This window comes from Pristis pectinata, chromosome 17 (genome assembly GCF_009764475.1).
Source record: "Pristis pectinata isolate sPriPec2 chromosome 17, sPriPec2.1.pri, whole genome shotgun sequence".
NCBI classification, from domain to species: domain Eukaryota; kingdom Metazoa; phylum Chordata; class Chondrichthyes; order Rhinopristiformes; family Pristidae; genus Pristis; species Pristis pectinata.
This window is the reverse complement of record NC_067421.1, coordinates 34400260-34426661: the sequence shown is the minus strand read 5'-3', so window position 1 is coordinate 34426661 and position 26402 is coordinate 34400260. Positions and strand designations below refer to the sequence as shown.

The window sequence follows — 26402 nt, the reverse complement described above, 5'->3', positions numbered from 1 at the left end:
GCAAAGAGTGGACCAAACGTAATTCACAGAAATATAATACTTTTCTGTCCCCCTCCCTCCCAATGAATTGGATTAACGGGTACATTGTCTTATTCAGCTTATTTTTCTTTTTATATCTTATTCCCAGAAATGACATGTCTTCTAATAATGTTAAATTCCTCTCTGCTTTGTTTTCAGTTCAGACCTTTTTTTTCTTGCAGACAACCAGTGGAGATGAACGACTGTACCCATCCCCCACTTCATACATCCATGAAAATCATCTGCAACTATTTGAATTTGTTGGAAAGATGCTGGGGAAAGCTGTCTATGAGGTTAAAAACAGAACTACTAAGCCTTGTGTTAAACAGCTTGGTTTATTATTAATTATATTGAAGAATAGATGTATATGGTGAAAATATCTAAGATTGACAGAGACTATATGAATAGCCTTGTCAGACTTAATGGCTTCTTTTTGTCTGTAAAAGTTCCCATGAATTTACATTTTCCCATTTCTTTCATCTTGCTTCCAAATTTATCAGTAATCACTGGAATACAAATTGCTTCTTATATTTAATGACTCTAAATCAGTCACTGCGTCACTCGCATTGAGTGAGTGTTGGAGCACAATCACTTTTAACTATACTGACGCTACATTCCCCCCAACCCTCCACCCTGCTTCCCCCCCGCTCCACCCCGCTCCTCTTTCCCAAGTATCGGGTCAGTCCCACATACAAAAAAACTTAGCTAAATAAAAAATTACACAGTCAAATTTGATGTAGATGGATAGGAGGGGTTTAGAGAGATGTGGGTCAATTGCGGACAAGTGGAACTAGCTTGGTGGGCACTATTGTCGGCATAGATGAGTTGGGCCGAAGGGCCTGTTTCCATGCTGTATTACTCTGATGTTTCAGAATCAATGCCCACAAGAAAAATGAGGGTTGGAGCTGTAGGATATGTGAGAATTACTTTTGTGGGTGGGGGGGGGGGGGGAATGGGCAGAGAACTCCAAAACCCCTGTGACCCCTCTGTACTTACAGTAAAATTTGTCCCTTTTCTTGAAGATGGTCACAATTGCACTGTCTGAGATCCCTGGCATATTCTCTTCTTCACAGACGTGGACAATAGGACTGTGGATTAGTGACTGAGACTCCATACTGTGAAGTTTCAGAACCTCTGTCAGGACATAGTCTGACCTTGTTCTTTTTAGTTGGCGTGTGAGCTTTACGACTTGCAGTCAGTCAGGGAAGGCAGTGAGGCTGGACAGGATGGGCTGCTGTAATGTTCACGTCAAGAACAGGGTTGCGATTGAGGTGGTTTTCAAAGTATTCCTTCCAATGGCCATTGACAGCCTCTCTGTCCTTGATAATTTCACCTCCATTCTTGGATCCTACTAGAGCATTCCAATGTGCAGGAGAATAGGATGTTGGGCAATAAAAAGAGAGAGGTTGTTGATTTAAACCTTGATGGAAGAGATGGAATTTCAGGATGTTTTTAAAGGTAAAAATAGGTACTAGCATTGCAGGAAGAGTTATGAGGAGAGGCAGTGAACCCAGGACAGCTCTTCTGCCTGGAGAAGAGGGGGAATGGGATTGTAGGAGCTCGATTTCAGGGGGCTGGAGATAGGACATGCGCCTTTAAGATTCTTTATGATAGCACAGGACAAGCTTGTGTGGTGGAATTTATAAACAAGAATGAAAATTCTGAATACAACAGAAGCATTCTTTGTTTCCTTTCAACAGGGAATTGTAGTGGATGTTCCCTTTGCTTCCTTCTTCCTCAGTCAGGTTCTTGGACATCATCATAGTGCATTGTACAGCTCAATTGATGAACTTCCATCCCTGGACTCTGAGTTCTACAAAAATCTCACCTCCATAAAGGTAATTATGAACTAATTTTAGTAGATGGAATGTTGTAACTCAAAAGCAAAAAAAAAGCAAAATTTAAAAAAAAATTCATTTGGCCAGCACAGACCAAAGTACCATTTAAAGGTTTCACATGTACTGCATAACAATGTATTGTGCTTATGGGGGACCTTTTAATGTGGGGAAATGTGCCAAGACTCTTCACTGAACTATCAAATTCATCACCAAGCCATCGAGGAAATGTTAGGGCAGGTGCTCATAGTTTGGTCAGAGGTAGGCTTTAAATAGATTAGCAAAGCAAGAGTGGCAAAGACATTTAAAGAGTAAGTTCCAGAACATAGGGTATTGGCAGTTGAAATCGTGGCTTATAATGGCGAGGACACCATCCCAAATGTGGAAAGCGACTTCATTTCCGTATTGCACATCCGAGTTGCTGTCGCTTTGAATAAATTGTACATAACAACTTGACTTGAGATAAGGGCGGCACGGTAGCGTAGCGGTTAGCGCGACGCTATTACAGCACCAGCGATCGGGGTTCAATTCCCATCGCTGTCTGTAAGGAGTTTGTACGTTCTCCTGTGTCTGCGTGGGTTTCCTCCGGGTGCTCCAGTTTCCTCCCACATTCCAAAGACGTACGGGTAGGTTAATGTGGGTTTAAAATGGGCGGCGTGGACTTGTTGGGCTGGAAGGGCCTGTTACCATGCTGTAAATAAAATTTTAAAAATTTAAAAAAAAGTAGAGGGTCAGCTCAATTTGATGTAATGTTACAACTGTAACCTTTTTGTGGAATGTAGAACCTGCTTAGCAGATCAGTCATTATATTTGCTACAGCGAAGAAAAAACATCCTCAAAACTAAGCTTAAAAATAACTGTGCTTTTTATACTATTTTGCTCTTTTTTTTCCTTGGGCTTTCTTTCACTAGTTCTTGGTCATTTTTTTTATAAGCCTGGTGCAGAAGATTGTACATTAATTCATCATACAGCATCCATTGGAGTAACTTAAAGTTGTCGGGGCACTTCACCGCATTGAAAATGCAATTGGTTATAAATTCAACCATTAACAACTGATCTCTCTTCTTCCAAGTTTATATTGCCAGTCAAAACTGCACAATCACATTTATAATTGTCTGGTCAGCTACACTAAATTAGAAATTAATAGGTTCAGTTTAATAGAACCAGCCCAAATTTCAGACCAGGAAAGGAGAACGGTTCTTTGGCTGATGTATACCAATTCACTTATCAGTATCTTTAAGGTTACCCCATTTAATGTTGCTGCTTGCATGGTTGCAAAATTGCAGTTATCTGTTAAGTTGCATCTTCTGCAGTTTCATGTACAGCAGTAATCCCAATGTCTGAAGTTTTAATGTTAGCAGTCCTGGATGGAGCTCAATGTGAAGATGAGGCAAAAGGAAAGAAAAATACGTTACTTTATTGATCACTACCTGAGATTTTGTCGTCTTTGCAAATTGTTTGGTGACATAGCTCATTAAATTGCCATCACACTGATCTTCAATAATGTTTTGTAACTCAAGTTAATATGTAAACGTAAGGTATGATTTGTGACTGCTACTTTTAAGCACAGATCTGATTTCAAATTCACGCTTTCATCTAGATGCATGTATTTCAGCAGGGATTGCAGAAAATGAAGAATCTTGTGCAGTTTAATATTTGTTTCCCCAACCCAGGGATGCTGATGTCAATTGTAGGATAGCTACAATTATCTTGACAGAGAACAGAACTCTGCACAGGCAAGTTCTATTAAAGTGAACTTGCCATAACTTTGTATATACCTCATGCTCCCAAATTTATTGTGCCTTTGGTGGAGTCAACTAAAATTCAAGTCCTTGATAACCATTCCTTGGTGACTATAATTCTTTCCTTTTTGTTTTGAGAAGTGCTGATATAAAAGGGTGAAACTGTATCTACTTTATAATGGGAGACACAGGTGAAGGTTTGTAACCCAGGATAACACCAAGACTGAAAAGAGTAAATGAGAAATTAGTGAACAGTGAGCTTGAGTTTTATAAGCCTTGTAGATTGTGGAGCAAAAGGAAGAGTCTGACAAGTAGTTCCATGCTTTTGAAGAATCTAGACTTTAATAAGTAAGCGTAGGGTGCTGTGCCAAGCATGTGAATTTCAGCACAATGAGGTTACAGGGACAATGAAATTATTACATGTGCTTTAGTAGCATCTTGAGTGGGTGGGATATAAACTTTAAAGGAATAGGGTCTATAATTATAGTGATTGTATTTCATTTTTGCTTTACAGCGTTACGATGGTGACATTGGTGACCTTGGTTTGACATTATCTTATGATGAAGATGTTATGGGTCAGGTAACATCTGCACACTGAGGACAACTAACTGCCTAAACTGAGCAGGGGCATGTAACTTCTGGGGGTATTTAATGTATGTGGCTTATGGATCTGCCACAAGACAAATGAAGTCCTCTCTCAAGAGTCAGCCTCCCATGTAGTCAACAGCAGTCGTGGATTTCAAGGGTGTCTGGGTGGTCGTCTGGGCAATATCGTGTGAATATTCCACTTGCAGTGGTTTAAATTGGATCCCCTTGAATAATTTAGTCCCTGGAAAATGTCTCTATTTTTGAGTGAAATTGATTCACTTAAATTGCAAATTAATTTTCAATAGCACTTCAACTTAAGTGCCTGTTTTGTTTTTACCTATGGTTTGGGGTATCGGCCCACACAGACTTGGAACATGTCAGTTAACTAACTGGTTTATGCTGAGTGTTTTTCTATCAGAATGATTATTCCACAGGAGTGTAAGTGTGGCTCAGTTTGTGATGCTCTCTGTTAGCCAGAAGGTTGTGGTTTCAAGTACTGCTCCTGAAACTTGAGCGCGAAGCTCTAGGTGACACTCCAGTGTTGTGCTGGTGGATGGCTCCTTTTGGTGAAAAAAAATTACTGTATGTAGATGTTGGTCAATTATGGGGTTGGTCAGAGTCTGCGAGCTCTTGGTTGGGTGTGGTACTACAGAACTGTAACCTTAGTCCAGCAACATTAAGCAAATTCAAGAGACTATTTCCTTAGCTGTCTTTTGTCACAAGTTTCATAAAATTAATGGGTTTGGAATGTTAACAGTTTGCATTTCAATTCAACAGCTTGTTTGCCATGAGCTGGTACCAGGAGGAAAAACCATTGGGGTAACCAATGAAAATAAGTGAGTCTTCATTGAGCTTATTGCTCCATTAATGGGGCATTATTTTTATTTAAATTAAAAAGTTAACAATGTCACTTCCATTTACAAGTATTTTTCCCTGGTATTTTTTTTCATTCGCACAAGAAAGAAACACATCATTCTCCATGGGATTTGTCTGACCTTTTTGACTTGCTATCAAAGTAATAGCCAAAAGCAAAATAATGTGTTCTCACAATGAGTAGGGATTATTCACCCATGTTGTCTTTCATCTTTTGAAATCAATTCTTCCTCTTAAGAACCATGCTGTTTATCTCCAGAAATTGTCATGAAGTGGCTTGCAAGGGAAGAGGTCTTGGAATAACACCTGGGTTGCAGAACTCTCACTGTGTCATCCCAATGGTATAATTGGAACAAGTTGGTGTGTTGATACTGTCTTCTTGCTGGGATACTGGTTTCTAGAGTAGAATCTCAATCCTGTCATTAATAACACTTAACTTCATGTGAAGGAATTACAATTAAATGTTAGAGAACTGGGATTTATTTGGAAAATGGCTTAAAAAATTGTATTAATTTTTGCCTTGGCATTGATCTGTACATTCTTTAAGAGTTCTGGGAACCTCTCCTACTCTGGTTAATAAGGGCCTGCTGTCTTGAGGTTTTCTGCAACTACAGGTAACTAAACTATATTTTAGGGAGTAGGGAATCTATCCTTTCCAAGCGATTCTGTTCTTCAGCAGGTAGGATTAAATTGTGAGATTATGTACTCTCACCAATGTTCATCTTAAATGAGATTATTTGATGCATAAAGGTTAAATCATAGTTGAAAATGGGTGTGATTTGACAGGAGAGGTAGGATGTCATTTCCACATCAAGTCAACATCATCCACAATCCAATGACAGAATAAAACAAAGCAGATATATAAAGGATTTGAACTGTTAACACTCAATTAACTGTTAATACTTAATTTTTTCCTTGATTGCTGATAGCTTTGGTGTTTTTCAAATATTTTCTCATTTTTAGTTTCTATCAGTTGTAGTCTCTTTATTTGCTTCTGCTGACAATCCTACCAGTTCACTTTGTGGTAATACCATGCTTTAATTCTCCTATCTTTCTAGTTGTGTTTGCAGTACAGGAAATGCATGTTTGTTGAGCTTGTTATTTAGTATTCAAAATGGGCTAAAATTCTTGCCTTTCATCAACAGAATCAGTTACATACACCTCATGGCTCACTTCCGAATGCACACTCAGGTCAAAGATCAGACAGTTGCTTTCATCCGAGGATTTCGGTCCATTATTAACCCAGAGTGGCTCCGTATGTTTTCAACTCCTGAAGTGCAGCGTTTAATTGCTGGAGACAATGCAGAGATAGACTTGGAGGACCTCAAGTAAGTCACTGAAAAAACTCTGCAAACAGCTTAGTCTTTTTAATGTCATTGCTAAGTAGGGGAATTAATGGACCAAATATCACTGTGTAACATTTCAATAGGTAAAGGACTTTTATTGCTGATGGGGTAATGTGGGGCTTGATCTCTCTGCTTAACCTCAACTCTCAACAAGGACAAGTACCAAGCAGGGGCTACACAACTCCAGGGGATAATGCAAATGAATGCACACAAATATCAGCGAAATGGCAGAAACGTGTGTATTATTCCAGCGACCAGATGGAGGGTCTCAATGTCGATTGTCCATTTCTCTCTACAGATGCTGAGTTCCTCCAGCACCTCCCATCTCATCTCTCAATATTACTCATTACTTTTGTTGACAATAACATCTCTCAGGCAGCTTTTGCTTTGGAGTTTGTCTCATTCCCTACTTGTTTTTTTTGCCCCCTGCAAACACTTTTAAAATTTGAATTTGCAGACATATAGTTATGCCTGTGCACATCTGTGTCTAACAGCTGCTTAAAGCAGTTGTGTCCTGAGCTTCTAATGATCAAAACTGGGAGAAACACTAATAGAGGTTTGTCACTTACTATAATTTTGTCACAAATGAATTGATGACTATTAGTGGATTGTCCCTGTGCCACAAACAGTGATCACTTTTCTCTTGTACAGAAAGCACACTGTGTATTACGGTGGTTTCCATGGCAGTCATCGTGTCATTGCCTGGCTCTGGGATATTTTAGCTCATGACTTCACAGCAGAAGAACGAGCCATGTTTCTTAAGGTTAGTGTACCTATTTTAAGACCACTCTATACTTTTCTTTGATCAGGTTGTGTTTCAGGTAAGCTTGTTCCACAGTGTGTAATTTTCTCAATCAAACTTGGCTAATAGTCGGTTCAGAATGTCACTGTTCTGCAAGTCCATACCAGTATCTTGGAAGTAGACCCAAATTCAATTCCACTACTAAGCCCAAGTCAGTATCAACAAAAATGTTTGCAAGGTTTTAATGTGTCATTATGGCCAGATTTAATGCAAGTGTCAACTCTTACATTCACTTGAGTGAAGGATGTCACGGTTCCTCCATTTTCCTCTACACAAGCAGGAAGCTACACTTCAAACCTGATGCCAACCCACCACTTTCCAGCCAGTGAAGACAGACTTTCAGTAAGGGTAATAGGCCAGTGTTTAAAAGACAGGTGAAACTGAGCCAATTGGTAAAGGAAATAATACCATGGGCTTAATATTCCATTTATTCGAAAGCATTTATCTATCTTCCCTCTCAATATACTTACAACTAACACTTCGAGCAGTAATTACAAACACTGGTTCAATTTTTTGGACTTAACTACTTGCACTTTTGTAGCACCTGTAAGGTACCAAAAACTGTGAACCAAGGATGATGGTGTGACCAAATTTTGATCACACTGTTAGGGAGAGTAATACAGAGCTTGGCACCAGAAGGCATAACTTCCAATGGAGGAGTGATTTTAAAATGATTTCAGGAGTGCAGAAGCTGCAGTGGTCCAGAGGGGCTGGGTTGAGAAGGAAGTTGACAATGTGGATTAGAATTTTAAAATTGGTATTGCTGAGACCTGTTGTAGATTTATAGGCATTAGGTGGGCTAGAGGGACCCAAAGCTGGGGCAAGTTTACAGAGCAGGATGGGCCATCTTTAATGCCACATTGTTGTTAGATGAAAATATTGATGGGTGAGTAAGGAAGTTTGCAGATGACAGATTGGCGTTGTGAACAGCAAAAGAGATCAGTTAGATATGGGAGGAGAAATGGCAGTGGGATTTAATCTGGGCAAGTGAGGTGGGCACTGTAGGAGGTCAAATGTAAGGGGAAAGAACACAGTTAATGGCAGGATCCTCAACAGCACTGTGTACACAGGGATGCTGGGGGTCCAAGTCCCTAACTCCCTGAAAGTGGCCACGTGGTAAAGACATACAGCATATTTGCCTTCATTGGTCAGGACATTGAGTACAAAAGTAAAGTGATCATGTTACAGCTATATAAAACTTTTGGTTAGGCCACACTTGGAGGATTGTGTGCAATTCTGGTGGCCCCAGCTCAGGAAGGATGTGGAGAGGTTGCAGAAGTTTACCAGAATGCTGCCTGGATTAGAGGGTATGAGCAAAAAGGAGACATTGGACAGACTTGAGCAGTTTTTTTTTCCCCTGGAGACCTGATAAGTTTATAAAATGATGGGGCATAGGGTAGAAGTGTCAAATACCAGAGGGCATTTAAGGCAAGAGGGAGAAAGTGCAGAGCAAGTTGTGTGTACATACATAGTGATGGCTGCCAGGGGTGGTGGAGGAAACAGGTATTTATAGTGGCAATCTGGAGACTTTTAGACAGACACATGATCTATATCCCTCCATATTCATGTACAGGCAAAATAGATTTAGTGTTATTTGGCACTGTGTTCACTTCAGACATCATGGGTCAAAGGGCCTGTTCCTGTACTTACTGGTAGTTCATCTTGGGGACTAGGTCGCAAATAGTATTGTTTAACCTCATTTACTGGGGAGAGAGACAGTCGCTTCAGGTAATGAACTAGATGAAATTCTTATACACAATTGTGGGCAAACACTCTGGAGGTAGAAGGGAGGACACAACAGGAAGTTAGAAAACCATTAAATTACGCTCCAACTTTAACAAGTTCCCTACTGCCAATGCTGGTCAAGAGATGCATTTTTCTGAAAGAATACAGCAAAGTAACTATATTTTCCTTTTCCAGTTTGTCACCAGCTGCTCTCGGCCACCACTCCTGGGCTTTGCCTACCTTAAACCTCCCTTCTCTATTCGTTGTGTTGAAGTTTCAGATGATCAGGTAAATTGAATTTTCATTCTTTCTCCTCCCTCAAAAGTCCAGACAATATCTCCTGATAATGCTGTAGTTCTAGTGTCTAGTTCCATAAGTACTTTCAGGCTTTTCAGTGCCTTATGAATGATCATGCACAAGTTCAGACAGTACACACATCCAAAATGCTGGAGGTCATTGGATAGTTAGTAATGGGGTGCTGGATGATGCTCTTCCCTATTTAATCCTCTCCTGCCACTTCAGCCATGATCCAATCACTTCAATGAAGACAAGAAATTTGGAACATGCAGAGGGGGATGCATTTACAGGGTACAGTTCTTGAAAAAAGATCTTCTTTGAACTATGCTTGATTGTAAGTCTTGCATGTTTCAGGACACAGGAGATACACTGGGTAGTGTGCTGCGTGGTTTCTTCACCATCCGTAAAAAGGAACCAGGTGGTCGTCTGCCAACCTCATCAACCTGCTTCAACCTCCTGAAACTTCCCAACTACAGCAAGAAGAGCATCTTGAGAGAGAAACTCCGCTATGCAATCAGTATGAACACTGGATTTGAACTCTCCTAACTCTAAGGATTACCTTTTATGTAATGGATCTTTGATTTAAAACCATGAAGTGTTTCAGGGTAAAGCTGAATGACTAAGCTCCCTTCACTGTCCAATTAAAATTCTGAAGATTTAAATCCATTGCCAACAGAATTCAGGGCATCTAAGAGCTTGAGAATAATACTTACTACATATGCATCCAAGATCAATGTTCTAGGAAATTTCTTCAAAATCCTTAAAGGAAAGTTTCTATAATTTAAGTGTACACTATCACATTATCGTCAAGATGTAATAAAAATTATTTCACCAAATATTCCTTGAAGGCTAGAAGTGCATGTTTACAAAGCTGAGGAAATAATGCAGAATCAGTCATGAAAGTGAAGGTCAGGCAAAATCTTGTTTTTTTCATTAGCATTTGAGACAAACTTGAATTAGCAGTTATTTTGTAAATGTAGAACAAGTGATGAATCAATGCACAAAATTAATGAATAAGCACCTTTAAATTCTGTTCCTACATCCCTACTTTGCTGATAAAGTTGCTACCTGATCTAAAAAAGTTCACTGATAGAAGATGCAGCAAGTTCTAACACTGATTCCTGTTTTAGCATGTGGCAAAGTATGAACACCAGATAATTTTTTCCTTTATTCAGGTTTCACTTAGTAAAATAATGTGGAATTTTCCAAATGTTCACAAGCCACTAAATCACAAGTATTTCAGGAAGGATTCCAGGTTTATCTTTACTTAAAGGCAGCATTCATTTTTTATTTTCATTTGTAGCAATGTCTATTTAATGTAAAATAACCTTTTTAATGGACTTTGCAGATAATTTGACAACTGCATGGTCTAGCTTATTTCAGGAAATAAGATTTGTGTAATATTAACTATTTTGAATAGCAAGTTAGTAAAATTTTACTATATAAAACACTAAAGTAATTTATGACTAGCCTGTGAATGTCAGGCATTGACTGTATATTTTAAGCTGGTTTATCCATTAAAAGCTCCCTACTTTTTTTAAATTCAGAATCTGTTTGAGACTTTGGATATCACACTGGATTTTAACAGACCATAAATGGAGATCAACTAATCAGAGTACAAAGCACAACTGCAAAATTGGGCTGAGAGATTGAATGTTGTGCAAGGAAATTACTCAGTCAAATTGTTCCTTAGGTTTGAATCATTTCAAAATCTTGAGTTCAAAGGTGAATTAATGAACAAAAATAATGGGTCTACCAGTTCTTTGTCCACATTTATTCACAAGATAGGGATTCCAGGAACAAATCAAGCTATGGTTATCCATCCCTAATTGCCTCCTACCCAAGGTGGGAAGCTGCTGCCTTGAATGACTTGATTAGGTGCAACCAAGTGGATCCCAAATCTTGGTAACAGGCAAGTGTCTATTTCAGTGGGGCTTGAGTCATACCAGAGGCCAGAAAAAAAAACTCCCTTAAAAGGACATTAGCAAACCAGACTGGTTTTAACACTGGTGATTTTGCAATTATTAAATTCAATTAAGTAATAGAAGTCTACAGCTATTGTGCTGGGGCTAGAAATCACATTAGTTTAGGACACTATTAGTAAAGTTAAATAACCATTATACTAACATTGCCTGTAATTGATCTACTAGAAGTGAAGTAAAACAAATACAGAACAAGTTGTTGAAGTGTGGCCTTAGGAAACTAACTCAATGTTTTTGAGGCACATGTAGCTCATTTTTATGGCACATGAAATTTACATTCCAAGTGAAACACTGTTTCACTGCTTTTAGTGAAAAAACTAACTTTCACCAATGTGTTTGTCAACAACCAGTTGGAGCAACCTGTTGTTAGGTAGTGAATACTTGAAGGTTCAGCACCTGCACTTTGTTTACATCAAACAGTTTGGGTGAATTAAAAAAAATCAGGCTACTGCCTCCCATCAAAATTAGCAAAACCATACTGGAATGATCTACTTAAGAGTTCTGATAGGATATTTTAAATTCATACATCAAGACTTAAGGGTGTCATTCTTTCAATTTGCAAATTGTGCTCCAAAAATTTTTTTCCACAAAATTATGACCATTTTATTTACTATGCCATTTGCAAATTCCCTCCTTTCCCTAGAATTTTTTTATAAAAACTTTGCCATTCAACTTGTCTACAAGTATAATACGTCTTTCACCAATTATATTTGCACAATATAGATTAGTCCCACATTGATAATTGAATCTTTGTATTCTAGATCAAAACTTACCAAAATTCTTCTTTCTTGACTAGTCTGAAGAGATGACAAAGCAATGGATGGATGGTTTCAACAGAATGATGAATGGATGCTCATGGATTTGGTCTTAATGGCATGGATGTGTGCACCGCTTCTCAGATGTGAGAGGGTGCAGATTACACTAGTAATCAGGCAACAGCTATATTAGAAAACCATTTCTGCTCATACTGCCAAAAAAAATCAAGCCACCCAACAGTCTAACAGTGGTGAGGTTGACCAATATACAAGACATTTGAATTTACTTTCTTCAAGACAACCTCTTCTAGTTCTCAGTCAGAGCCTAACACCACATATCCCTTTTACATAGGGATAAGCATAATCAGCCTCAAGCCTTTTCTGCTACTCAATCATGGCTGACCTGTATCCAGTGTCTCCACATTAAGCAAAAGTATTAAAAGTAGTGGCACTATTCTTAGACAGCCCCCCAAGGTTTAAGGATTTGCCAGTTCTGCTGACAAGGACAATGTGAGATCCTCAGACTGCTGCATATGGGGTAGGTGGTACTTGACAGGACCAGCAGATAGAGAGACACTCTTGTTTTCACCAGGTTTTACATGCTCCTAAAGGGATTTGGCTCTTAGTGTCAGATTGGATGCTGATGCTACAGTGTGAGCAGTCAAGGGCCAAAGATTCAGACAGGATGTCAAGCATGTTACATTTTTCTAGTCAGTGTTGCAAGTATCCTTGAAATTGTTTCTCCGTGTAACTAACCGAAGTGTACAAGGTGACAGGGAAAAACCAATCACTGCTGTCTAGTAAACCAAGCTTTAAAAAAAAATCAGTACCGCAGGAGTGAAAAGATTTTTCTACAGCAGTTGAAAGCTGCTGTTGCACTGGAAAAAGCATTTAATCATCGATGTTCCTCTTCACCAAGAGGTTCACTATCCTATATAAAAGGACACAGAATTGTTAAACAAAGGGTATTTACAGACACTTTATGCCTGGTCAAGTTGAGTTCAGGTCAATGGTGAACCCCAGGATATTCACAGTGGGGGGGGGGTAGGTGGATTTTAGTAATGGTAAACACCATTGATCGTTAAGGTAGGTATTCAGACTCATTGGAGTTGGCCACTGCCTGGCACAAATGCTACTTACTACACATCAACCCATGCCTAAATGCCAAAGTCTTGCTACATGTAGGTCTTAGAAAACTTTAGTTGCCAAGATATTGCCAATGCAACTGAAAATAGGTGCAAATTAAATCTCACTTTTGACTTTAAGTAGCCAAGACAGTAAAAGCTGCTTGAGGGTAGAACACCAGCATGGGGAACCCCCATAGTAAGCTTGAGGCTTGGATAATTGACCTCTAGGGTTATTTTACCAGGTCTCCTCAATGCCAGTCAAGTGCTGCCTTGATAGCAAAGGCAACACTCTCAACTTTGAATTCAGTACTTTGGTTTAAGTTTGGACCAAGGCTTGAGATATGATGTAAAGTGGTCCTGTCAAGAAACTCAGCACTAATTTGCAGATATGGGAGACAAGGCTGTGAATATGATTTTGTCAATTTTAAAATTGACAAACTTAAAATTATAAAATATTCTCACTTTTGACCTTATGCAAGTAGCTGAGAAAGGAATAGCTTACAGTTTGCTCATTAGTACAGACTATATTTGATTCTTTTAAATGAATTTTCAACATCTTGATATCAGCTACCCTATTATCCAATGGAAACATACATTTCAAGCTCTAATTCAAAGTTCAACAGCACCACCCTGCAGTTCAATAGACAAACAGGATTAGGTACTCCATCCTTCAAGCCCACACCAATTACTCATGCTCCAATATTTGGGTTTCAATAACCAAGTAGCATTTGCTACCAGATATTTGTATAGAAGTTTTCATTAATGTAGTTAACCATTCTGATCACAGTACAGAAGCTTAGGACAAAGGAAATCTAAGATTGTTAGTGTTAAGAGCTGCTGCAGAATTTTAAGCACACATCAGCAAATGGTTTCAGTACAGCCAGATGAATAGGTTTTCCTAATAATGACAGTTATTAGAAATAGCTCCAGCACTTTAAAAGTATCCATTTTTCCAACATATTTAACAAGTCACTTTTTTTTTATGTATAGCATGTTTATTTAGAACCCAGGATTTTAATTCACTTTCAATTCAACACAAGTCAGAAAATGAAAGCCTCACAGGGAGACCTCAGTAATGAACTGAAACTAAAAGATTTGCCAGCCAACAAATAACACTGATTGGGATTTAATGGGCTGAAGCAAATAACCAGAATTATCTGCAAAAATCCAAATATCCAAAAATGAAGGGTTTTCTCAGGTGTTAAGCAGGTTCCCTGCTCCTCACACCACACACTGCCCCCTTTCAGTTGACGTATCCAATGTTTTATCTATTTCTAAATAGGTTGTACTAACTTTAGAACTTGTTAATACAGTACCTCACATTATAGAGCAAAAGGTGCTCCAGTCCTGCATACTACCCAACCCCCAGCAGTTTGCAATAAAATTCTGGAATAGGTCTCCCTGTCCTCTGTACAGTTCTATGTTCAGAACAAGGGAAAAGAAAAACAGGTCAATGGATAAAAGACTCAAATTGAGTCTACATTATATTCTCAGAAGTAAGACCTGCAAACATTGTTAATATCCATCTCTAACCGAGAAGGACTGGAGTTTAATCACATCTCAATTAATTTGGAATAGTACTGAAGTACTGAATTGAGCATCTCAGGCCACACAAAAACTGATGAGGGAACTTGAAAATTGTCACATTGCGAAAGCACTCTGTGGTGATGAGAGTCAAAGCACCAAAAATTCAACTGTCTCATGATTCAAAGCCCAACTTCAAATGTGGAAGGCTAACAATATCAGTAGATGAGTTTTCTAATGTACTATGGAGAAATCCTTGATTTTTGAACACAAAAGTTATTTCCCTTCCCCACCCCTTTGATCCGAGACCAACTTACTGTTCTGACCCATGCCTACACCAAGCAGCTACTTTTAATCAATTTCTTTAAGTTTTAAATAGTAAATCTTACAGTACAGAAAAAGAACTGCTTGAATGCAAACTAGTTGTACAATAAATCCCATGTAAACAAATTTAACTCAGCATAGATTTTATGTACAATGATAGACTTTGCCCAGCTTTCCATCCAAAATCCTAGGATTAAAGATTGCTCATTAAAGTGCTTTTATATAAAGGCACAGTTGACAGCACATGACTTTTGCCATCAGCTACACCAAATAAAAGCAGTGACAAAAATCCATTCTTCCACAAGCATAGATGTAGTCTCACAGCCCAAATAGCATCAATCTCCAAGAATCAGAAACATAAACAAGACACCACTTAAAAACTCCAAATAACTTTGCCACTTATGCAAAGAAAAAAAATGTATTACAACAGTTTTATAAAATAGTTCTGTTCAGATCAGCAAGTGAGAGCTGCCCCATCTTCTCTTACGTAGAAGAGTCATTTCTCCTCCTGTAAATATGCTCCTTTTTGCCTTCTTTCATGGCAGCATATCGTGCCAATGTGAACAGGTAGTCACTTAGCCTGTGAAGAAACAGGTCAATCCTGAGGATGGTAATCACTGCAGCAGAGTAAAATATTCTAGATTGACATATCCTCCATTGCAGAAGTGGAGGAAGTTGCATTGTGAAGGAAAATGCAATTTCCCCACATTTCAATTTTAATCTCAATTGTGATAATTCAAAGAATCTGGTTCATTAACCAGTGCTTTGACAATAATAATGAATGCAAAAAAATCAGAATGTGATGCAAAAAAAATGCTGGAGGAACTCAGTGGGTCAAGGTGCATGTATGTGTGGGGAAAGAAAATCTGTTGACATTGTTTCAAGACTGAGGACTACTGAAGAATGGTTCAATCCTCCTCAGTCCACCTGTCACTTGCCAGGCCCCCCCTCAACCCTCCCCTTCTCTTTATCCCAGTTATCTTCCCTCTTCAGTCACTCCTGATGTAGGGTTTTGACAATTACTCTCCCCCCACCTGCGGCTTAACCTGCTGACTTCCTCCAGTAGTTTATTTTTTGCTCCAGATTCCAGCAACTGCAGTCTCATGTCTCCAATCAGAAAATATCAACTCTTTCACTGCTTAAGAGCAGTGAGATGCAAGGGAAAGGAACAGGATACATTCAAGTCTGGTTTCTAAGTTGATACAGGGCTACAGTAAAACCCCAAATTGATCACACTTTCGAACAGAAGTCTATAAAAATTGTAAGGGCAATTTGCCTGACAATTTAGTGACCTGGGATGCAGGTACATGGTTCCCTGGAAGTGGTAGCAATTAGGCAGGGCTATGGCTGATGTTGAAAACTGCAAAATATTTCAATCCCAAGCATGAAAGCTACAAAACCCCACTCATCCATTATTGGACCCCCACTCCCCACCAGAAGGGGAGCAGCTACCAAGTACACCATCTTTTCCCCATTTACACTGCCTTTCCTAGTGCAAACCAAATACTCCAGTACACTTCAGCATTTTAGATAGGAAATTAATTGCCTTTTTTGTCTAGCTACACATTAACTAGTTTACCTGTTAAGGTATCTTGCAGCATTACGGTCAGCTTCACCAGCTTGTACGATAGAGATCATGCTGATGGAGAAAACATTCAGAATTTAAAGTGCATGAAGGCTGGAATTTATCATGGCTTGATGAGACGAGAGAGAAAGAACCCCTTGCCCCTGGGTTCTATTTGTGCCTCATGATCCCCAGCATAAAGATGAATGGAAGAGGTCACAGGGAAGAAGGTTGGAAGAATTAAGAGAAATCAAGGCAGCATGGGGTGAGATCAGGAGATGGGACCTTGTCCTTTTGATTTCTTTCTTGCTCCATTCTTACTGGTGCAGGGTCATACAATGGAAAAAGAAAATGACTAACCACTAAAATCCAAGTGCTTTTTTTCCCTGGTACTTTGGAAGGGACGGTTGCATACAAATTCTTCTGCTTTGGTTTATGTGCTAATCATATTTATGTTTAAATGCACCAAATTATACCTCAAAACGATAGTGGCCCCAATACTATATTGCTAGCTCCACATTAGGAAAATTTATACTCCTTTAAAAATATCCATTCCAAAGTTGCTCCAAGCACTTCCAAAGACATTGATTTATATTGGGGTATAATTTTATCAGCTCATCTCCAGCCATTCCAAATGGCAATTCTTCATCTATAAATGTAGACAGTTTATCCAGAGATTAACAGGGATTCTTCCCTTCTAAGCCAATCCTGTTGGATAACCAGATATATATGGCACAGAAGGCCACGGTCCATCATATGCCAGCCAAAAACTGAGCTATTTAGGTTACTCCAGTTCCCGGCCCCATTGCAAATTACAGCTCTGCAAGTACATTTCAGGTATGATGAAGTCCAAGGGAAAGAATTGAGGTGCTATAGATAATTTCCATAGTGTCCACTGCCAGACAAATTTGAGGTTAGTAAAATTAATATGGCAAATAAACAAGTTTTTCCACTCAATTCCAATATAACTTTAGCCAAAGTATTCATTCTACTTATCCAGAGCAAGGCTACATGGATGGAATTAGGACAGACTGCCCATTGAGTCAGTTTTTTTAAAAAAAATACAATGATTAAGATTATGCAGCATTTCCTGCTACAGTTCCTCTTGGAATTTATATTCACCATGTGGGCACCTGCACCCAAATCCAAAGCACAAATGAGTGCAACTCAAACACTGATGTCAAATCGTCGGAGAGGCAGTACAAGAAATACTCATTAACATACCTCCTCTCTGCCCTGCGACAGATCGATCGTGCCAAGTGCAGGGCTGCACTGCATTTTCCTCCTGACTGCAAAAACAAAGGGTTATGTTCAGCCAATTCAATACATTAGATTGTAAACAGAATTTCATCCCTAGTGCAGCAGTTTCAATCTGTACTGGATCTCAGAGGTGCTGTTAAGGTCATGAGAGATTAAACAGAAGTTGCTTCACCATACTTATGGATGCACCTTTGGCATTTCTCCCACTTTTTGGATGGGAGGGGGATAATTTTATATTACTCCAAAAACAGCATCTAAGAAGTTCAAGGCTAAGGGGCAGTATCTGGCTCCTGCTTAGTTCTCCCCAATGAATGCCATGAGGAATGTGGAAGTGCACTGTTGAATGCTTTTTGCCACTTATACTCTGCTCCCTGTTGCTCCAAACAAACTTGCAGCAATGTTTGAGGAACCTAAAAAAAATGCTCCATTCCAAGATTTCAATCTCAGCTCTGGAATTGCCCTGTGCTAAAGCCCAGGCCAATGCATTTCTTTTATTTGAATTGTTTTCATGGTATGTTCAACTGATGCACAATTAGTCTACACTCATTTTACCCATTTCCATATGGTAGGTTTAACAATATTTCAGTGAAGTAAACACATCATGAAACAAACAGATTGAGTACAACATAAAGAGACCTGTTACATACCGGTAAGATGAAGTTAGTCAGTGGTGGAAGTTGCTCGGTATAGCGATCAATCCACTGTTCCAGCTCAATTACTGGCTTTTCACTAAATGTTGTCCTCTCTAGTAAAAAGAGGAAGGATACTCTTCAGTGAAAATGTTGACTAAGGATACACCAATAAAATTTTCTGTAAGCAAAATATTCTGTAAGCAAACTAATTACTCTTGGTCAGTCCAATATGGTTTGAAAAGGAAAATAAACAAAAATAGAAAGTGCTGGAAACTCAGGTCAGGCAGCTTCTGTGGAATGAGAAATAAAGTTAACATTTCAAGTTGACAGCCCTTCACCAGAACTGAAACATTAACCATAGAAGCTGCCTGACCTGCTAATATTTCTAGCATTTTCTGTTTTATTTCAGATTTCCAACATCAACTGATTTGTCTGATTTTCAATAAATACATATTCCTACTTAAGGAGTGCACTGAAGTGGCATAATGAGGTACCAATACTCAAGTTTGATCAACTCTGATTCTGCTATATTTAAAAAACTATTGTTCTTTCTAATGGAGAGGTTAGTTTCATTACCTCCAGCACCATCTTGTGGCTTGCAGGGTCTGGCATAGCTGAATAGTGAGGAGGCTATATTATCATAAAGATTACTCCCTACTTCAGTAACTTAGCCAGCACAAGTAACTTTGAAATTAATGAAGGACATCCTATATGTGGAGTAAATAAGTATATTCTAAAACATTGACTAGGAGTCCATTCAAGACAGAACTTGTAGGTGTTAGGGAAAGATACTTGATCAGTATGCCTAGATCAGAAGACAGACAAGGAATCCAAACGGGAGAAATAAAAGTCTACAACCAGCCTTAATGGATTTCCTTTAAAAGTGACTTACTGAGGTGGCTCTCTCGTGCAGAGGAAATGGGAGTAGCCACATTGGATCCAACATCCTGCAACACACACTGAATCTGGGGTATGTGGGGGGGTGGGGGGGGGGGGGGGGGGGGGGGGGGGGGGGGGGGGGGGGGGGGGGGGGGGGGGGGGGGGGGGGGGGGGGGGGGGGGGGGGGGGGGGGGGGGGGAAAACAGTATTTTAAACAACCATAGTACATAAAACAGCAATGACATCTACAATCTTCACATCACCATAGCTATTTGTGTCAACTGATTATCCTTCATGCTCATTACATACTTTAGATTTGTCTTTGATATTCTCAGTGTCACTGGTCATCTCAAACTACCCCACATCCTGAATCCAATGATTCACTCATGTCAGATGAAACTGGTATTGTCATCTTTTAATTAGCTGCTTTCATCTTTCAGTAGGTGGACTGTAAACCCAATCTTTGACACTTTTTTAAAAATGCAATTAGCAAATATACCAGTTATAAATACATCTACCACTTAACTTCCCTTAGTCATAAACAAGCTAAAACTGCATACATTATTTCCTTCATGAGTTGGGCATGTTTTTGGTATTATCTTTCAAGACACCCTCAAACTCCATTTCAAACCTTGCCCTATACAGGCCATTAAGAATCTGACAAAATGAATGAGTCCTTTTATTTTTCTTGCATCCTGAAAGCTCTGACTCCCTATATTTCAGACATCTGTCAGAAGTCCATCACCCAAACCAACCACTTCCTCACCTGAAGTGAGGTTTTCAGAAATGCCTTCACATGACAAGAATTAAATGTTTGATTTAGAGACATTTATGGTGTTTGTAGAATCCAATATATAGCTCATTGACACTTCCAACTCTAAGTACTATAAAACTCAATCTGGTTAATGGTGCCAGATTGGAAGTTTTTCCCCAGATTATTAGATGTTACTGCTATTAATACCCCCAATGAACTGTTACTTCACTTTTTTGTTATACAAAAATGAATGTCAGTGAAACCCAGGGAGTGGGAAAGTGACCGCTGGTGAGTTTAAAGGGGGAGGAAATACAAGCTGGCAAGTTTCAGTTTGTAAGTTTCACTGTCAAAACAAACAAGCACTCTGGACCCCAGCTCCAGTCAAACCTACCAGTGTTTCAGACCCCACCATGCAGACAACACACACATTTCGTTTCCCCCCCCCTCCCCTTCAGACACTGCTCACTCTGCTCAAACTCCAGACCTCACATTAGACTAATGAGCAAACCAGATGTTAAACTATCAGGATTTTCAAACAACTGGACCAGAGTTTTACTGTACTAGAGTAACATTTTAAGCATTTGTACATTCACTATTTTAAAACAGTGTGACATGTCAGAATAACTTAGAAAACATATTGATCTCAAATCCAAAAAGGTGACAATATGAGCCTAGAACATTCACATTTTGCTGTTGTGGTAACCGCCTCATTCAGTCCTCATCCAACTCCCGTACATGTATTTCGAGCCATGGCCTGTTGATTAGCAATAAAGAAATAAGGCTGTCTGGCTCTTAAATGTTAGTCCAAGTCAAATCTGCAACTTTTTGACCAATACAGCCAAACCACAGTGAATATACTTAACCCAAGTTCTGCAGTAAAACTGTTTATGCAAAGTTGTGATCATAATTATAAAGACCTCTGACGCAGCAAACAAGGAAAAATGATTTCCATGATAGGAGTCCATACCTAACAGAAACAAGAACAGCAGGCCATTCAACCCTTTGTGTCTGGTTGTTATTCATTAGATCACTGATCTGAAGTTTATCCTCATCAACCTGGACTTCATTCCTTCACTAGGAACCTCATTTAAAAGTTAACCCAGTGCCTACATTTTCAGGCAAGTGTACACTAACTCTTCAAACCTTGTGTTTCCCAACTTCAAGTGAACTTGCTCTGATTTTAAGGTCACATTGGATTTGTCCAAGTCAGAAAACCCTCTCCATCTATCCCTTTCAAAACCTTCAATCCCTTAGTCTGCAATCTGGAGAACAAGACTAGTTAAGCAGTCTCTCAATCCAAACTCTCTGGAGTTCAGTGACACTGACAAATCTATGCTGTCCTCTTGAAAGTGGATGTTTTAATAAAAAAAGTGTGGTGTTTGTACAATTATGCACAGTACTCTGAGAGTAAATAGGATTTCCAAAAGGCATGAACACCCATAGTGAAATAAAAGGCCTCCTATGCCATTTAGTTCATTGTACCTTATAGAGTTCCTCTACAAACTCATGACCTTGCTCCAAGCAGAACCCATTGCCAGCCTGAAAGAAAAAGCAGCTCATGAGCACTGACATTTCACAGCAACTGCAAATATTAACAGCCTAGTCCATATTCCTCCTCTTCCCTACAACATCCTTGTCCCACGTGCCCCCCAGAGACCCTTCGCCAGGAATGGAATTAAAGTTTGAGTCTTTACCCAGTTTCCAAGAGCGTGGTAATGTGGGCTGTGTACAATCACAAAATGTTAAGTAAAAATGTCTGGTGTGTAAAGTAAAAAAAAGTTATAGTGACAGGTAGAAAAACTTGAAATAATTAAAGCTGTATATGGAGTCTTTACCCATTTGCTAACCCAGAGTTTTTGGTGTTCATATGACTCAACAAGCAGTGTGATCTTTTCACGTTAAAGAATCTCAACTACCAGCAGAGACAGCAGTGAATAAAGTTTGCCAACACAATGCAGACCAAGATTGGTGAATACAAGAATAGTGGTAGAACAAGGTAGTTCTAGGTGATGCAGAATACTCAGTTTTCTTCCCCTTTGTATATTTAACTTTCTCCACAGCTTTCCCACATTCTCTCTCCTTTTCTCTCAGATAGTTTCTGGTGTTTCAATCCATGGGCACTGGCAAAGCCTAGAACCATACTCAACCAGCTAATGTTTAAGCAGTATCAGATGATTTTAACTATGGAGGCATGACAAGCAATTGGTTTATCTGATTTCTTTATAATTGGCAATTTCCACACAGGCAAACTCAAGAGCAATCCCCCAACCCTGCCCCCCACCCGCCAAACAAGCTCCCATTGTTTAGGAACTACAGACAGTTACAGTGCTGTGTGTTGTTAATCTAGTGCCCCAGCCTTCCTACTCTGCAATTTCGAAGTGCAACACTTGCAGGCCTGTAGTATATAAAAAAATAAGGTCCAAAATGTTAAACATTACATACCCGATGGAAGATGTCAATTCATCTGTACTGCCCAAAGCATCAAACACATTATCATCCTTCCGCCTGCGCTCCCCAGTGAATGTGCTGGAAAACCCTTTCAAACAGAAATTATAAGTACCCGAAAACAAGTACCACTACACCAAGCTTTCTAGGGTACATTTGTAGGGAAAAAGGTTGTGCAAATGGCAAATAGGCTTCACTATTCTTCATTTTCCACTGCTGTGCAGGATAAATTTAAATCTTTTATATGCTCAAAACAATTGAAAACACAAACAAGCATTGATGAATACCAATGTTATTAAACTGCCTGGTCCAATTGCAATACCGCACATCAGGGCAAGGTGGTATAGTTCAAGAACACATTCTATCTGGATGCATCATGGCTTGGTACGGCAACTGCTCTGCCTGGGACCGCAAGAAACTGCAGGCAGTTGTGGACAGATCTCAGCACGTTACAGAAACAGCCTCCCCTCCATGGACTCTGTCTATACTTCTTGCTGCCTCAGTAAAGCAGCCAGCATAATCAAAGACCCCACCCACTCCAGACATTCCTCTCTCCCCCCCCCCCCCCCCCCCCCCCCCCCCCCCCCCCCCCCCCCCCCCCCCCCCCCCCCCCCCCCCCCCCCCCCCCCCCCCCCCCCCCCCCCCCCCCCCCCCCAAAATCAGGCAGAAGATACAAAAAGCCTGAAAGCACGTTCCACCAGGCTCAAAGACAGCTTTATCCTGCTGTTATAAGACTGTTATGGACCCTTGACCTCAATCTAGCTTGTTATGACCTTGCACCTATTGTCTACCTGCATTGCACTTTCTCTGTAGCTGTGACATTTTATTCTGCATTCTGTATTGTTTTACCTTGTACTATCTCAATGCAGTGTAATGAATTAATCTGTATGAACGGTATGCAAGACAAGTTTTTCCACTGCACCTTGGTACATGTGACAATAATAAATCAATTCTAATCTCTAAACAACATATCTCCCAAATCCAAGAACTTTCATCAAAAGGCTCAACTGCTCTCACTTGCTTCCAGCTGGCTTGCTTGGAGTAGCATTGGCAGACAACAGCAAGTGGGAAATTTGGGGCCCAAGTTGGATTTAGGTGCTAAAGCTTAAATCAACAAAATAAAAGTGAATTAACAAACATTGTTCTTCCCACGTACATTTTCTCATACAAGGCTGGATAAGCAGCAAATTTAAGGAATTCTCTAAGAATTCATTCCTTCCTCACTTTATTCATCACAAACCTTTGTCTCCTGTTTTGGTGTAAATCTTTGGAGTCTTTGGTTTCTCAGCTTTGCTGTTAGAACTACAAAACAATCCAAAGAAAAAAATTAATTGATCAAGTGTATCACAATGACAGCCACAAAACAATAAAAATTTGCAGATTCTAAAGGTTTAATTAAAAGTGCATAAATTCACATGTTATGTCACAAAATCTAGAAGAGCCCATATTCCATCTTAGCTGCTTTACAGTTGGGTAATGATAGTCACTAGGGTACTCAGTTGACTTCAGAATTACAGATAAAGTAAAAAGTCTCAGGATCACTGAATTGGATGTTACGACTCCCTCCCTTCCATCCACACCTTCCACTCCACCAACCCTAGAGAGAAACCAGTTCATTCCAGTTCCCAAAAGAGAAAACCTCAAAATAAAAACTCAGTTTGTATTAATACAAACTGTCCAGTCATTATTTTAGAAATTCTTCCCTCTCCCTGTCCAGAAGGAATGACTTATCCATCATGGCCCAAACTGGAATTAGCACTTCTAAAGGATAAGACATTAAATCAAGGTTGTGACTATACTCTTAAGGTAACAGTTCCATGGCTTCTATTTCAAAGTACATAGATTTATGGCTCCAATTTGTTCAGTGTATGTTTGACATAACAAATGGTTGCATTAGGGCAAAATGCCAATCACTTGGGGCCGGAGTTTCTTTAGAAAACAAATTTGGGAAAACTGAATTTAAATCTCAGTTTCTTTCAATGCCTGCATAGCTCACCAGTCAGGAAACCGCTGCCATGATCTACTGTAACCCTTCACTGAAGTATCTGTTACATTTCACCCCTTACACTATATAACCAATCTTATTACCCCAGCAGGGGGAAGCTCCCATTTCCATCAGTTGCAGTAACACCACCTCAATTCCAGCAACATTCTCCTAAAGAAACAAGAACTGGAGTAAGCCATTCTGACCTTAAAATGGTGGAGCACGCTCAATCTCAAAACTGCATTCCATTCTCTTCCCTTACCTTTTGATGACATCCATCCACCTTCTTAAATGTATTCAGCAATCCCTACAGCAGTCATCCCAATTATACCACACTTCAAGTGTAATCTCCCACCACTACCAAACAATTCACCCTACCCTACTTAAGGATATTCCCCAATTCTGCCAGTCTCTGCCCAACACTACAAGTACTTATTCCTATTCGTCGAAAATCTCTTTGCTACATCCCACAAATCTCAGACCCCCCACCCATCACCACTGCACTGCCCCACTGACTTAACTACCAATGATTCCTATTATCAGCTTTAAAAGTAACTAAGTGACCAATTTACTTTTCATGCAAATAATATTTATAGAATTAAACACCACCATTATCACCAGTATTCATTCAAAAGAAATATCACCTGTAGTCTTCAAAACATTCTATAACAGGGAACTAGTATTTTGCAGTATATAGCAGAAATACTGTAGGTTATACAGCATGGGAGAGGTGTAAAATATTCTCAATTTTCATATAATAAATTTGTATTAATTCAAAGTCCAATTGTAAATAAACAACAAACTCAGCATTTAATTCTTATTTGGACAAATTGTAAAGTGTTTAACAGTTCCTAATGAAGATTGCATTTGTAATGAAATAACAAAGTTATATATTTTAAACTTTATAAAACTAGATGGAACTTAGTTATTCTTCCTCTGGAGTAGTAGCCCAGTTTAGATAGAGGTCCATATGCTTATTCAGAGAGTAACACTACAAATAGACTGTATTCATCAGTATCAACTGTGAACGGTGGAAGCAATGGATTGCAATAAGGTGTTACATTTTATTAAGGTTCCAGATTCAAGGCTCATTCCAGAAACTTAGAATAATCAAGTAGAGCACTGAAGGGAGCTACCCCTCTACAGAATTTGCACTTCCAAAGGATAAGACATTAAATCAAGGTTGTGACTATACTCTTAAGGTAACAGTTCCATGGCTTCTATTTCAAAGTACATACACTGAAAAAAATTGGAGTCATAAATGCATGTTTGACCTAACAAATGCCAGAATTAGACATCAGACATCATGAAGAAGCAAATAACCTTTCACATCTATAATTTAAGATTAGAACGACCAGCATATGCTGCCTTTATTTCAGATTTCCAGAACCTGGCGTTTAGTCAACATTGATCAAACACCCAGCAGGTTCACTGTGTGTGGGACCTGGCTGTGCACAGTGTGGGTAGCAAGGTTTCTACAACTAGCCCACGCTACCAAGTTACTTCACCGGCCGTAGTGTGCAAGGAGGTCCTGGGGCACCTTGGGGGGACGTCCACCCTTCCCTAATGTCCTACAGGAGGAGAACTCACTCCCCGTCCCTACGGCGCGGGGAGTCTCCTCCCTCGTTGCGCAGGGCCCGGCCTCACCTATCCCCGTCCATGTTGCAGTAGTTGCGCCTGGTCCATGCCCAAGCCGCCCCTCCACGGCACCGACACACACGGACGGCCCACCGGACACCCCCCAAATACATCGGGCCGCCTCACTCCAGCACGCGCACTCAGGCCACCTCGCGTTCCCGCGGCGGAAGGCGGGGCCCGTGATCTCATTGGCCAGCGTCGGATCGGACCGGCTCAGCTGCCCTTCTCATTGGTTCTTGCGGTAGACGGTTGATTAGATCCTGAGCGGCTAATTGGCCGGCCGCGGTGGTCTCCGCTGATTGGCTTAA

At 39.8% G+C, this 26402-nt stretch overlaps 2 protein-coding genes across 2 annotated transcripts in view; one reads left to right on the top strand and one right to left on the bottom strand.

The window, feature by feature from the left end:
• Positions 1 to 10767, top strand: part of ube3b (ubiquitin protein ligase E3B) — a 44484-nt gene extending 33717 nt beyond the window's left edge. The window contains 8 exon segments of the mRNA XM_052032343.1: positions 201 to 311; positions 1719 to 1856; positions 4110 to 4175; positions 4961 to 5019; positions 6202 to 6384; positions 7054 to 7165; positions 9125 to 9217; positions 9581 to 10767. Of these exon segments, the coding sequence (XP_051888303.1) occupies positions 201 to 311; positions 1719 to 1856; positions 4110 to 4175; positions 4961 to 5019; positions 6202 to 6384; positions 7054 to 7165; positions 9125 to 9217; positions 9581 to 9772 (954 nt within the window). The 3' untranslated portion in view covers positions 9773 to 10767.
• A 3854-nt stretch (positions 10768 to 14621) lies between these two features.
• On the bottom strand, positions 14622 to 26262 carry mmab (metabolism of cobalamin associated B). The gene is made up of 9 exons (XM_052032349.1): positions 26104 to 26262; positions 23713 to 23774; positions 22466 to 22563; positions 21510 to 21566; positions 19287 to 19359; positions 18410 to 18507; positions 17727 to 17791; positions 16518 to 16577; positions 14622 to 15518 (listed from the first exon to the last, which is right to left on the bottom strand). Exons 1-9 carry the CDS (start codon positions 26205 to 26207, stop codon positions 15422 to 15424), a joined length of 714 nt encoding a protein of 237 aa, XP_051888309.1. The 5' UTR covers positions 26208 to 26262; the 3' UTR covers positions 14622 to 15421.
• Between the last annotated feature and the right edge of the window lie 140 nt (positions 26263 to 26402).

Bases quoted from the DNA above. Each gene is read 5' to 3' on its own strand.
- mmab (XM_052032349.1), bottom strand. From the start codon at position 26,207: ATGTATTTGGGGGGTGTCCGGTGGGCCGTCCGTGTGTGTCGGTGCCGT. The intron at 23,775-26,103 runs GTGAGGCCGGGC...ATTGTTTTGTAG, and splicing joins TGCAACATGGACGGGGATAG to TTCTAACAGCAAAGCTGAGA. The intron at 17,792-18,409 runs GTATGTAACAGG...TTGTTTTTGCAG, and splicing joins TGACTAACTTCATCTTACCG to TCAGGAGGAAAATGCAGTGC.